Source organism: Mobula hypostoma, chromosome 11, assembly GCF_963921235.1.
Source record: "Mobula hypostoma chromosome 11, sMobHyp1.1, whole genome shotgun sequence".
Taxonomy (NCBI): Eukaryota; Metazoa; Chordata; class Chondrichthyes; order Myliobatiformes; family Myliobatidae; genus Mobula; species Mobula hypostoma.
In genome coordinates this window covers 90,615,254-90,629,652 of record NC_086107.1, presented here as the reverse complement: position 1 = coordinate 90,629,652, position 14,399 = coordinate 90,615,254, and the positions used below count along the sequence as shown (strand labels likewise).

General features: G+C 43.5%; 1 protein-coding gene across 5 annotated transcripts in view; it reads left to right on the top strand.

Moving 5' to 3' along the window:
* The first annotated feature begins 2,386 nt into the window (after positions 1-2,386).
* The window catches only part of LOC134353932 (kinesin-like protein KIF18A), a 118,929-nt gene continuing 106,916 nt past the window's right edge, over positions 2,387-14,399 (top strand). For 3 of the 5 annotated variants that reach the window (XM_063062489.1, XM_063062488.1, XM_063062485.1), the window contains exons 1-2: positions 2,387-2,497; positions 12,158-12,538. In XM_063062489.1, coding sequence (XP_062918559.1) covers positions 12,214-12,538 — 325 coding nt within the window. In that variant the 5' untranslated portion in view covers positions 2,387-2,497; positions 12,158-12,213. Of the gene's footprint in view, positions 2,498-9,741; positions 9,829-10,356; positions 10,481-12,157; positions 12,539-14,399 lie in introns of those variants that run through there. The other 2 variants (XM_063062486.1, XM_063062487.1) reach the window with 2 other exon arrangements.

Below are 14,399 nucleotides of genomic sequence, written 5' to 3'. Positions count from 1 at the left end.
AAGCTGTTCCCAAATCTGGCCATACAAGTCTTCAAGCTCCTGAGCCTTCTGCCGGAGGGAAGAGGGATGAAAAATGTGTTGGCTAGGTGGGTTGTGTCCTTGATTATCCTGGCAGCACTGCTCCGACAGCGTATGGTATAAAGTGAGTCCACGGACGGAAGATTGGTTTGTGTGATGTGCTGCACTGTGTTCACGATCTTCTGCAGCTTTTTCCGGTCTTGGACAGGACAACCTCTTGGAGCATCACTTTCCCCACTTTTCTTCAAGTACTTTTCCAATTTTCTCTTTAAGTCTGCTGATACCACCTTTTGGGGTAGTATCTGTTGTACAAAATAATTTCTCCAATGTTTCCTATAGCTGCCTAACGTTACAAAACCCGGCTGTCCTCATGCTTTGGCTTTACACAATCCTTCCAGCTCCTGCTCACTCACGTCCTGAAGAAGGCTCTTGGCCGGAAGGGGCAGACTGTTTCTCTACCCAGGGATGCTGCCTCAAGTATCGAGTGTTTCCAGTTTTAGTTTGCATTTCCAGTATGTTTAATTTCTCTTTCTCTCTCTCTCTCTCTCTCTCCCTCTCCCTCCCTCATCCTCTCCACTAATGCCCCATTTTCCCCCCTCCTCACCTTCTTCATCAAAATGTTCCTCAGGGGAACAAGTTTGGATTAGATACCAAGTTCCTCATTCTTCAAATTTTAACCTCTCCCTGCTCCAGGCTGTGGTTCCCTTCTGCTTTAACAAGACCATATTCATCCCAGTACCCAAGGCAATCATGATAACGTGCCTTAATGACTACTGCCCAATGCCTCTGATATCTACCATCATGAAGTGCTTCGAAAGGCTTGTATTAACTCCAACCTTTAAAACAATTTCAACCAAGAATAACTTGCTTACGGCCCAATCAGGTCTATGGCAGATCCTTTTCCCTGGCCCTACACACATCTTTGGAATATTTGGAAACTGAAGACCCCTTTGTCATACTATTGCTCAATGATTACAGTTCTGCCTTCAAACAATAATTTAGCTAAGGGGGAGTGTCAGAAGTAAGTTAGGTACAAGGGGGATGTCAGAGGTAAGTTTTTCACACAGAGTGGTGGGTGCATGGAATGCACTGCCACCAAAGGTGATGGAGGCAGATACAATAGGGACTTTTCAGACTCTTAGATAGGTACATGGGGCTTAGAAAAACAGAGGGCTGTGGAGTAGGGAAATTCTAGGCAGTTCCTAGAGTAGGTTACATGGTCAGTACAACATTGTGGGCCAAAGGGCCTGTAATGTGCTGTAAATTTCTATGTTTATCATTCCAAGCAAACTCATCACCAAACTCCAGACCCAGAAAGTCTCTCTGCAAATGGAACTTGACTTCCTGACCAACAATCAGTAAGGACAGGCAGTGACACTTCGGCTACGATTATTCTAAACACTGTTGCTCTGCAAGGTTGCGTACCTAGCCCCCACTCTACTTCCTGCACACTCACTCTACTTCCTGCAACTGTGTGGCCAGATTCTGCCCAAAACACCTTCGACTTGTTTGCAAGTTATAACAAATAGCAGGGAATGTGCTGGTGAAACTGTACTACCCAAATTCTGCTCACCACCCCCCACCCCCCCCAACTCATCTTCCAGTGCACGCATGGGAATTGCATTTACCTTCGTGCCACATCAGGGATGCAAGTTAACTCACCCAAAATGATCGACTCAAATTCCTGTAGTAAGTGGGAATGATCACTTGTCAAACTGCTTTTCGTGTGTGTGTGTGTGTATGTATGTATGTGTAAAAGACAGAATAAATAGCCACGGAATCTCCTGGCAGGAATATTGACGTCTGTGGGAAGGCGGTAGAGGACTCAACTGGTAGAGCTGCTGTCTCACGGCTTCAGTGATTCAGACTCCTGTGCTCCTTCTCCCAATGACCACTGGGCTGAAGGGCGTGGGGTGGGTTATTTGGCCAATGTGCATTGGTCAGTGAATGAATCTGGGGCAAGTAGTGGGGCAGCTAAGGGCCGTCCTGTGAGCCAGCTTCAACTTGATGGGCCAACGTGTTTCCCTTTTATAAATATATATCACTCCACTCTTGCAGTTCTTACTATGAAAACTTTTACCTGAGGTCCCAGTGCAGGAATTATGAAAGAAAACTTGAAAATGATGGAAACATTCAACGGAACGGACAGCGCCGGTGGGGAGAGGAATACTGCACAGGGAAAGTTCACAAACGGCGAGGAAGCCGAAGCGGCATCACACTCCGACACCAATCTCGCACCCATGGGTCGGACAATTCAATCACAACACAACAAATAGAACGGCAGCCATCACGCGCCGCCGCAGTTCCCACACACCCGGGCCCGTGAGTGCGCCTGCGCTATTGCAGAGTGCCCGGCAGAGCGTCAGAGCGCATGTGCGGTAAGAGCCCGCGGAAATTTAAACCGTCACCAGGAAGTAAATTCCGAGGGGGAAAAAATAAATATCTTGTCGGCTGGGTTAAGAAAATTGAGCTGCACTCGGTAGGTATTGGCAGTGAGTCTGCCTACTACCGGGGAGGCATCGAGCGTTGGCTGGGACCTATGTGCTTGGGCCGCGGGATCGGCCCCGGGAGGCGGCGGCTTATGTCGTCCTGGGCCCGCCTCACGGAGCTCGGGTCAGCGCGGCACCGTTACCCCGATGATCCCGCGGCATTAGCTTAGACTTCGGGAATTAAAGAAGGGCGTCTGTCATCAATACCGTGGCCTCGTACCGAGGATGATTCAGAGTCCCAGTGGCCCACTCGGGGGTCTGTAACCCTTCCCATGTGCGTGTGTTTGTGTGCCGCACCAATGTGTCCCCGAAAACGCTTTTGTGGTGCCCCCCACATTCGGCAAGAACTACAGTAGGTATCTGGAAGTGACCCGGCAAACTCATTTGTGATCCCCCTTACCCACTTCCACGAACGAACAGTCTCCAGCAGTAGGTTCAGGAGCCTGAAGACCCACACTCAACAACTCAGACAGGGCTGCTTCCCTTCCTCCATCAAATTTCTGAATGGTTCATTCATTCGCCCATCAATACCATCTCCTTCATCCTTTCATTTATTTTTGTTATTTATAACTATGTCTTTACGCTGCATTGTTGCAGCTTTCATATTAGATAACTTAGTAATGATAACTAATTCCAAAATAATCAGGTTGCCTGGTGTTTCTTGTCTGAGGATCCTCGTAGCTGTTTCTTTGAGCTGAGCTATGGTGATGTTATGACCAGGCCCAATTCATAATGTATGAAGGAAAGGAACTGGGGTTTGCTGGAAGCTGGCTTTTAACTCGAACCTGAAAACAGAAGATCTCATTCAAACAGAAACAAGCCACCCAGGGTTATCAGCATTTTAAAATTATTGAGCTACAGTGCAGAATAGACCCACCTGTCACTTTGAACCATACTGCCTAGTAATCCCCAATTTAATCCTGGTTTAATCATGGGACAATTTAAATGACCAATTAACCTATCAACTAGTAGGTCTTTGGAATGTGGGAAGGAACTGTAGCACCCAGAGGAAACCTGCGCAGTCATGGGGAAAACATACACACTCCTTACAGGCAGTGGCGGGAATTGAACCAGGGTCACCTGTACTGTAAAGTATTGTAAGTACTGTAAACCGCTACGCTAATGCACCTCCCCCACGTATTCAAGTGATCCATATTGTTTGTATCCCCATGATTCTACCTTTGGTTTGGCCTAATACTTTTATTTCCAGATGGCTCTTTGAAAGGGTCCCAGTGCGTATTAGCAAAATTTGGCACCAAGCTGCATTCTAATAATGGGATTTTTTTGTTTTTAATTTTGGGGTTTGGTAATTGAATGTTTTTTTTAAAATGGTGGATGTGGACAGATGTAGGAAGGCAGCTGCTGAAAGTGAATTGCCCCATTCTGTGTGCAAGCCTGTTTCCTTTTAGTAGAGGTGGAATAGCCTTTCCAGCTTTGACTTGAGTGACATGTCAAGAACACTTCACCATTCCTATTGCGATCTTTTCTCTGGTGTCTTGGAGGAACAGCAAGAAAGCCGCTGCCACTTGTCCAGAAATCTTGCTCTTTACTGAAGTGATTGTAGGGTTTGGCAGGGGAACAGAATGCTTAGACATTTAAAAGTTGAGCAACAGGAAGAGTGAAGCAAGGGTTATGTGTCAAGTTTTAATGATTGTTATTTCCACACCACAGTTGCTGCCTGAATTGCTAAGTTCCTCCAGCATTTTGTGCAGATTGTAACCTTTTTAACCTTGAGCTGAGTATTTGATTCTACATCTTACCAAATACTAGGGCTTCAACCTGTGTACCTCGTCATCTCCTCTCAAATTTAGCTTAACTGTGGCTGATAAGTCCTCTTCTGGAACATTCTGACATCTGAATGTCTATTTCAATGATCTGGGCATCCACTGGCAAGGTACCCCCGAGAAACTGTAGAGAGCTATACACAGAAATGTCAGCTAGAACTTGTGTGCTCAGTTCCTAAATTGCACCAACTCCAATTCACTCAATCACCACTGAACCAAAAATATTTTCAGTTTAAAAATCTCCTTCATATTTTCAAATTCTTCTTTGATCTCTTCCCCCCACAACTGTAATTTCAGTTTTGTTTTGATATATATACCTGATATTCATTACTTCACCAGCGACACCTTTGCCAAAATCTTGTCTTCTGGAATTCCTTACGAAATCTCATTGGTGCACCTCCCTTTACTGCTCTTCTATCTGACAGTATCATCAAGCTGCTTACTTAAGGATGTACATTTGTAAGAAGCTTGTTGCTTTATTTTATTACACTCTTAATAAGATCTTACAGGTGCTTTTACTACATTGTAACTTGTATAAGTGCAAGTTTTATTTAAGACTGTTTCATTAGTTTTGACAATTTTACTAACTATAGGCAGTGAATCTGCAGCTCTATAATTTGGTACTTCAAAGTATGAAACTAACAATTTAATCAGAAGGGGCACGATCAAGAAAATTGGTTGAAGTATTGTAGACAAATCCACACCTGAACTGAAAAAGAGAGAATGCCAGCAGAATGTTGGAATGCTCCTCTTGCAGGATGTGGGAAGTCAGGGAGACCCCCCGTCTCCCTGACAACGACACCTGCAAGAAGTGCATCCAGCTGCAGCTCCTAACAAACCGCATTAGGGAAATGGAGCAAGAGCTGGATGACCTCTGGATCATTTGGGAGAATGAGGAGATTATAGATAGTAGTTACAGGGAGGTAGTTACGCCAAAGGAGCAGCACACAGGTAATTGGGTTACCATCAGGCGAGGGAAGGGGAAAGGGCAGGCAGAGCAGGGTTCCCCTGTGGCCATTCCCCTCAACAATAAGTATACCGATTTGGGATGAGCTGCGGCAGCCGGATCTCTGGCACTGAGCCTGGTTCTGCAGTGCAGAAGGGAGGGTGGAAGAGGTGGAGAGCGGTAGTGATAGGGGACTTGATAGTTAGAGGTACAGAAAGGAGGTTCTGTGGTCGTGACAGAGACTCCCGGATGGTTTGTTGCCTCCCAGGTGCCAGGGTCAGGGATGTCTCTGATCGCGGGCACAGCATTCTGAAGTGGGAGGGTGATCAGCCAGATGTCATGGTGCACATCTGTACCAATGACGTAGGAAGAAAGAGTGAGGAGGTCCTGAAGAGTGAGTATAGAGAGCTTGGTAGGAAGTTAAAAAGCAGGACCTCGAGGGTGGTAATCTAAGGATTGCTACCTGTACCACGTGCCAGTGAGGGTAAGAATAGGATGCTCTGGCAGATGAACACGTGGCTGAGGAACTGGTGTAGGGGGCAGGGTTTCAGATTTCAGGATCATTGGGACTCTTCTGGGGCAGATGGGACCTGTACAAGAGAGGTGGGTTACACCTGAACTACAAGGGGACCAATATCCTTGCAGGGAGGATTGTTAGTGCTATTGGGGAGGGTTTAAAATAGATTTGTAGCGGGATGGGAACCAGAGTGCCAGAGCAGATAGTGGAGCGTGGGAGAAATTAAATGATATTAAAAGTTCATGCAAAGTCACAAACAGAATGGTTGTGTGTGGTGATAATAATCTTCTGAAGTGTGTCTATTTCAATGCGAGGAGTATTGCGGGGAAGGCTGATGAGCTGAGGGCGTGGATTGACACATGGAATTACGACGTTATAGCCATTAGTGAAACTTGGCTACAGGACGGGCAGGACTGGCAGCTTAGTGTTCCAGGGTTCCGATGTTTCAGATGTGATAGAGGCAGAGGGATGAAAGGTTGGGGGGGTGGTGGCATTGTTAGTCAGGGAAACTGTTACAGCAGTGCTCAGGCAGGACAGATTAGAGGGCTTGTCATATGGGTAGAGCTGAGAAACAGGAAAGGTATGACCACATTAATGGGGTTGTATTATAGATCACTCAGTAGTCAGCGAGAATTGGAGGAGCAAACCTGCAGAGAGATAGCAGACAACTGCAGGAAACATAAAGTTGTGATAGTAGGGGATTTTAATTTTCCACGTATTGATTGGGACTCCCACACTGTTAAAGGTCTAGACAGGTTAGAGTTTGTAAAATGTGATCAGGAACGTTTTCTAAATCAATATGTAGAGGTACCAACTAGAGAGGATGCAATATTAGATCTATTAGGAACGAGTTAGGACAGGTTATGGAAGTATGTGTTGGGGAATACTTTGGTTCCAGTGACCATAACACCATTAGTTTCAACTTGGTCATGGATAAAGATAGATCTGGTCCTCAGATTGAGGTTCTAAACTGGAAAAAGCCAAATTTGAAGAAATGAGAAAGGATCTAAAAAGCGTGGATTGGGACAGGTTGTTCTCTGGCAAGGATGTGATTGGTAAGTGGGAGGCCTTCAAAGGAGAAATTTTGAGAGTGCAGAGTTTGTATGTTCCTTTCAGGATTAAAGGCAAAGTGAGTAAGAATAAGGAACCTTGGTTCTTGAGGGATATTGGAACTCTGATAAAGAAGAAGAGAGAGATTTATAACATGTATAGGAAACAGGGAGCAAATAAAGTGCTTGAGGAATATAAAAAGTGCAAAAAAAAACTTAAGAAATAAATCAGGAGGGCTAAAAGAAGACATGAGGTTGCTTTGGCAGTCAAGGTGAAGGATAATCCAAAGAGCTTCCACAGGTATATTAAGAGCAAAAGGATAGTAAGGGATAAAATTGGTCCTCTTGAATATCAGAGTGGTCGGCTCTGTATTGAATCAAAAGAAATGGGGGAGATCTTAAATAGATTTTTTTGCGTCTGTATTTACTAAGGAAACTGGCATGGAGTCAATAGAAATAAGGCAAACAAGTAGTGAGGTCATGGAACCTATACAAATTGAAGAGGAGGAGGTACTTGCTATCTTGAGGCAAATCAGAGTAGATAATTCCCCAGGACCTGACAGGGTATTCCCTCGGACCTTGAAGGAGACTAGTGTTGAAATTGCAGGGGCCCTGGCAGATATATTTAAAATGTCAGTATCCACGGGTGAAGTGCCGGAGGATTGGAGGATAGCTCATGTTGTTCCCTTGTTTAAAAAAGGCTCAAAAAGTAATCTGGGAAATTTTTGGCCGGTAAGTTTGACATCGGTAGTAGGTAAATTATTGGAAGGAGTACTAAGGGATAGGGTCTACAAGTATTTGGATAGACAGGGACTTATTAGGGAGAGTCAACATGGCTTTGTGCATGATAGGTTATGTCTATTAGAGTTTTTCGAGGAGGTTACCAGGAAAGTGGATGTAGGGAAGGCAGTGGATGTTGTCTATATGGACTTCAGTAAGGCCTTTGACAAGGGCTCGCATGGGAGGTTAGTTAGGAAAATTCAGTCGCTAAGTATACATGGTGAGGTAGTAAATTGGATTAGACATTGGCTCAATGGGAGAAGCCAGAGAGATGGTAGCGGAGGATTGCTTCTCTGAGTGGAGGCCTGTGATTAGTGGTGTGTCACAGGGATCAGTGCTGGGTCCATTGTTATTTGTTATTTGTCATCTATAATCAATGATCTGGATGATAATGTGGTAAATTGGATCAGCAAATTTGCTGATGACACAAAGATTGGAGGAGTAGTGGACAGGGAGGAAGGTTTTCAAAGCTTGCAGAGGGATTTGGACCGACTGGAAAAATGGCAGATGGAGTTTAATACAGACAAGTGTGAGGTATTGCACTTTGGAAGGACAAACCAAGGTAGAACATACAAGGTAAATGGTAGAGCACTGAGGAGTGCAGTAGAACAGAGGGATCTGGGAATACAGATACAAAATTCCGTAGAAGTGGCGTCACAGGTAGGTAGGGTCGTAAACAGAGCTTTTGGTACATTGGCCTTTATAAATCAAAGTATTCAGTGTACGAGTTCGAATACTATAGTGAGGTTGTATAAGACATTGGTGAGGCCGAATCTCGAGTATTGTGATCAGTTTTGGTCACCAAATTACAGGAAGGATATTAATAAGGTTGAAAGAGTGTAGAGAACGTTTACAAGGATGTTGCTGGGACTTGAGAAACTGAGTTACAGAGAAAGGTTGAATAGGTTGGGACTTTATTCCATGGAATGAGGGGAGATTTGATCGAGGTATATAAAATTATGATGGGTATAGATAAAGTGAATGCAAGCAGGCTTTTTCCACTGAGGCTAGGGGAGAAAAAAAACCAGAGGATACGGGTGAAGGGGGAAAAGTTTAAAGGGAACATGCGGGGGGTGGCTTCTTCACACAGAGAGTGGTGGGAGTGTGGAATGAGCTGCCCGATAAAGTGGTAAATGCGGGCTCACTTTTAACATTTAAGAAAAACTTGGACAGGTACATGGATGAGAGGTGTATGGAGGGATATCGTCCAGGTGCAGGTCAGTGGGACTAGGCAGAAAAATGGTTCGGCACAGCCAAGAAGGGCCAAAAGGCCTGTTTCTGTGCTGTAATGTTTCTATGATTCAATCAAATGAAGACCTGAGTGTTAGACAGGGACAGTGTGGTATTTCCACTGGTATGACAATTTTGAAGCAACACACATCAAAGTTGCTGGTGAACGCAGCAGGCCAGGAAGCATCTCTAGGAAGAGGTACAGTCGACGTTTCAGGCCGAGACCCTTCGTCAGGACTAACTGAAGGAAGAGTTAGTAAGAGATTTGAAAGTGGGAGGGGGAGGGGGAGATCCAAAATGATAGGAGAAGACAGGAGGGGGAGGGATGGAGCCAAGAGCCGGACAGGTGATTGGCAAAGGGGTTATGAGAGGATCATGGGACAGGAGGTCCGGGGAGAAAGACAAGTGGGGGGGAACCCAGAGGATGGGCAAGGGGTATAGTCAGAGGGAGAAAAAGGAGAGTGAGAGAAAGAATGTGTGTATAAAAATAATTAATGGATGGGGTATGAGGGGGAGGTGGGGCATTAGCAGAAGTTAGAGAAGTCGATGTTCATGCCATCAGGTTGGAGGCTACCCAGACAGAATATAAGGTGTTGTTCCTCCAACCTGAGTGTGGCTTCATCTTTACAGTAGAGGAGGCCGTGGATAGACATGTCAGAATGAGATGTGAAACTAAAATGTGTGGCCACTGGGAGATCCTGCTTTCTCTGGCGGACAGAGCATAGGTGTTCAGCAAAGCGGTCTCCCAGTCTGCGTCGGGTCTAGCCAATATATAGAAGGCCACATCGGGAGCACCGGACGCAGTATATCTCCCCCTCCCCCTCCCACTTTCAACTCTCTTACTATTCCTTCAGTTAGTCCTGACGAAGGGTCTCGGCTTGAAACGTCGACTGTACCTCTTCCTAGAGATGCTGCCTGGCCTGCTGCGTTCACCAGCAACTCTGATGTGTGTTGCTTGAATTTCCAGCATCTGCAGAATTCCTTTTGTTGACAATTTTGAAACTTGTTTCTCATGGTGAGCTTTTTTAGATCAAATAAATGCATTTATTAATTTCAGTACAATGCGCCCTTAACAAATAAACTTTTTTCGGGCTTCCAGCCAGTTACAGGTATCAATTATAATTGATGTTTTGATGACAAATTCTGCCATCTTCTTCAGGGGTGATGCCTGGATATATTTAGACCGATGGTACGTTTGTATATTCCTCATGTATGCTGGGAAAGCGCTAGATCCTTTTTCGCTGCCTTAACAGTTTATGCAGTAGTCAGCCTTTTTTTTGTCTTTGACTTAAAACTAGTCTTTCTTGCTGTGAAACTGATGATTGCTGTAAATCAGGTTGCACTGTGTTTGAAGTTGTCACAGAATTTAATACATTCATTTTTGTATATTTAATTTAATTTATTTATTTATTTTATTTAGAGATACAGTGCAAAACAGTTCTTCTGGCCCACTGTGCCATGCTGCCCAGCAACCCACTGATTTAACCCTAGCCTAATCACATGACAATTTACAATGACTAACTGATCTGCCATTGGTCTGTAGGAGGAAACGAGAGCACCCAGAGGAAACCCACACGCACACGGGAAGAACGTACAAACTTTCTTACAGAGGCGTGTAATCACCCTTACTGAATTAAAATGCTCCTCTGGTAGTAAATGTCTCTTAGGTAGGTTTCATATAAGATTTTGTGTGTATATATTGTGCCTTCAAAAATAATAAAAAAGATAAAAACTGTAAAGTTAAGCTTTTGTAAAAAAAGAATGTTGAATGGTCAGTGAATTAAAAGCTGCAATATGACAGAAATATTGCATAATATATTTATTTTTCTGGTAATCAGTGCAGTCCAATATAGATGAAACGATGTGCAATGGGAAGTAGTGAAACCACTTTAAGGTAGACTTGCCTGGAGAATGTAATGCAGTTGCAATCTGCGACTGTTTAATGAGAACGGCCATTGTGCAGTGTATGTACTGAGGATGCCTTATTGGTTTAACCTGTACCTAGTCAACGTGTTCGGAAAGTATGGAAACTGGAAACTTGCTGTGGGTTTGTTTAGAATGAAATTATATAATGAATGTAATTTCCTCAAAGTTCGGACAGCTTTCCTCAAAGTTAGACAGCTTTTGCTGTCTAAAGATGAAATTCCATGGAGGTTGTTGTACTGGTTTTGACAGCAGAAGTGAATGAATGGTGGGGCCACATTTCAATATAGTTTTGTTTGAAAGATCAACAATCTTATATGAAACCTACCCTAGGAAGCTTGTACTGCCAGAGGAGCATTTTGATTCAGTACCTAGTTATTACAACATTAATCTTGCTATAATTAGAAAAGCAAAGGACTTATTCCTGTCACCTGAGTTAAAAGGATAACACTAAGGCTAATTTCCAGAGACATAGTTTTGTGGATTCTTTGGTTAGTGTATAACTTGATTTTGATTTTCAGGAACTTGGTTGTCATCTCATTATGATTCTGTGACCATTTTTCAGTGAATCATTGAAACTAAGAGAAGCAAGTTGTATTTGTGACTGTCTTGCAAAGGAAGTAAATTCTAACCCCAAGCTATATCTTCCCTAATAGTTAAAAGATACTGGTGACCCACTTTCTCCACAGCAGCAGGATGCCTCCATTTTGTCAGTGTCTTTTCCTCAAACATGCACACATTCACCCTGCTGAGATATGGATCTGGGCAGGTAAAGGCATGCTCTCATGTCCAAGTGGATCATAAAATTTAGGAGCATAATTAAGCCATTTGGTTCATTGTTTGTTCTTCCATTCCATCATGGCTGATTTATTATCCCTCCCAAACTCCATTCTCCTGCCTTCTCCCTGTAACCTTTGATATCCTTACAAATCAAGAACCAATTGACCTCCACTTTAAATGTACCCAATGACTTGTCCTCCACAGCCATCTGTGGCAATGAATTCCACAGATTCACCACCCTCTGGCTAAAGGCATTACTCCTTATCGTTATCATCTCTATTCTAAAGGAGCCTCTTGTATTCTGAGGCTGTGTGCTCTGGTCCTAGACTTCCCCTTTATTGGTAACATACTCTCCACATCCACTTTTATCTATACCTTTCAATATTTGATATGATTCAATGAGATTCCCTCATCATTCTTCTAAGTTCCACTGAGTACAGGCCTAGAGCCATCAAGCACTGCTCATACCTTTAATTCCCGGGATCATTCTTGTGAATCTCCTCTGGATCCTCTCTCATGCCAGCACATCCTTCCTTAAATAAGGGGCCCAAAGCTGCTATTGTTGTCTGGATTGTAAATGTATATGCTGTGCTTGAATCAGAGCCTAAATATTCACTCCCATTTCTTTATATTTGCTTCAGCTGCAGCTACAGGAGGAGGCAGACCGGGACGGATTTGTAATCTATGAATGTGAATCATGCCACAGAAGGAAGAAGGGAATGTGAACGTGACTGTGGTTGTCCGAATAAGACCGCTGATGCATCGGGAGCTGGACAGTGAAAACCATGCAGTTGCTCAAGTGGTTGATGAAAACGTCCTGGTCTTTGACCCAAAGGACGAAATTAATGACGATGTGTTTTCAGAAGCAAAATTTAGAGACAAGGATGTAACACGCCGCAAAAGGAAGGACCTAAAGTTCGTGTTTGACAGAGTTTTTAATGAAAATTCTACACAGCAAGAAGTGTTTGAGTTCACAACTAAACATATTTTGGAAGGAGTGTTGAACGGATACAATTGCTCAGGTAAGGGTTAACACTGCATGTACTGTTTGAAAGCATTGAGTCATTGTCAGCCCCAGTACTGATAGAAATCTGTACTTGTAATGAGTGAAGCTATTCAACTGAAGCCCATTTATACAAAACTTTTCTGAATGTGAACAATTTGCAAAAAGTGTTTGTGCGAAATGTACACATAGTGTAAGCAATTGTCTTCATTATATGGCTTCAACATATTTGATATGTTGTAAGAGATAAAGGCCTAATGATATGGTTTGTCATTTTAGTTCCGAGAATAATAATCTCTTCTACAGGCTACTTTGTGAGTTTTTGTTGAACCTCGAATGCAAAATAGGGTTTCGTGCTGAGTACTTTAGAGTAAATCAAATTCTTTGTGGTTATTTACAGAAGTCTTGCAATTGACCTGTTAGCGTGTCTGGGCCATTTCCCTCAGGGATGGAAAATCTTTGTAAATCAAACCAAAGTACTGACATAGAGTAAATACAGCTGAATAAACCATAACCATATGAAGTGCTGCTCAGATCATTCTCTACACATTACCAGGATGATATGTACAATTAGCAAAACCATTGGTGCTTTTATTAATGATACTTAAGGTACGCCTATTAAGGCTTTTACCTGATAAAATTCACTATAAAACTCAGGTGGAACCAAAACAGAACTTTGGACAAATTCAGTGAATCAAACAACGTCTGTGGAGGCAAGGGTTGGGGTGTTAAGTGAAATTGGTAAATTCATTATTCGTACCATTAGGATGTAAGCAGGATTGGATATGTTTTTCTCCCAGTTTGTGTTTGCCTTCTCTGTTGCAATGGAGAATGTCACTGTGGAGGTGGGAAGAAGAGTTAAAATGACATGCAATTGGAAATTCAAGGTAGTTATTGTGAATAGAAGAATAACTGGTCACCTAGTCAATCTTTGGTTTCACCAATATTGAGGAGGTCAAATTGTGAGCACTAATAGTTGTAGACCAAGCTGGAAAAGGTGCAGACTGTTTAGGTCCTGGATGCTGGTGAGGAAGGAGGTGAGGAGACAGGTGTTACACCTCCTTCATTGCAGGGAAGTGTGAATGGTGGTTTCCTCAGTGATCTGTTCCTGCAGAAGGGGCCTTGTGTTTCCTCCATTTCCCACATGTATGTTCTCTGACTCACCTCCTCTCTCCCCAGGCAGAACAGCAGTGGGCTTCTCTTGAACTTTACCTGTCATCCCTACCAATTTCGCTTTGTTCTCCCCCACTCTTCCTGCACGAATCCAACACCAGTCACATCTTCTCCTCTTTGTCCCGTCATTGCGGCCAAAAAGCTCTATTTTAACTTCAACAGTCCACAGGACTTGTTTTCAAAATGCATCAGGCTTGTTTAGATGTCCCTTTGAACCTTTGAATAGAACTTTTTGGCCACAATGGGCAAAGGTATGTTTGGAGAAAAAAGGGTGCAGAATTTCATGAAAAGAACCCCTCTCCAACTTTTAAGCGCGGGGGTGGATCGATCATGCTTTGGGCTTGTGTTGTAGCTAGTGGCATGAGGAACATTTACTGGTAGAGGGAAGAATAAATTCAATTAAATACCAGCAAATTCTGGAAGCAAACATCACACCATCTGTAAAAAAAAAGCCGAAGATGAAAAGAGGATGGCTTCTACAACAGGATAATGATCCTAAACACACCTCAAAATCCACAATGGACTACCTCAAGAGGCGCAGGCTGAAGGTTTTGCCATGGCCCTCACAGTCCCCTGACCTAAACATCATCGAGAATCTGTGGATCGACCTCAAAAGAGCAGTTCATGCAAGATGGCCCAAGAATCTCAGAACTTAGAAGCCTTTTGCAAGGAAGAATGGGCGAAAATCCCCCAAACAAGAATTGAAA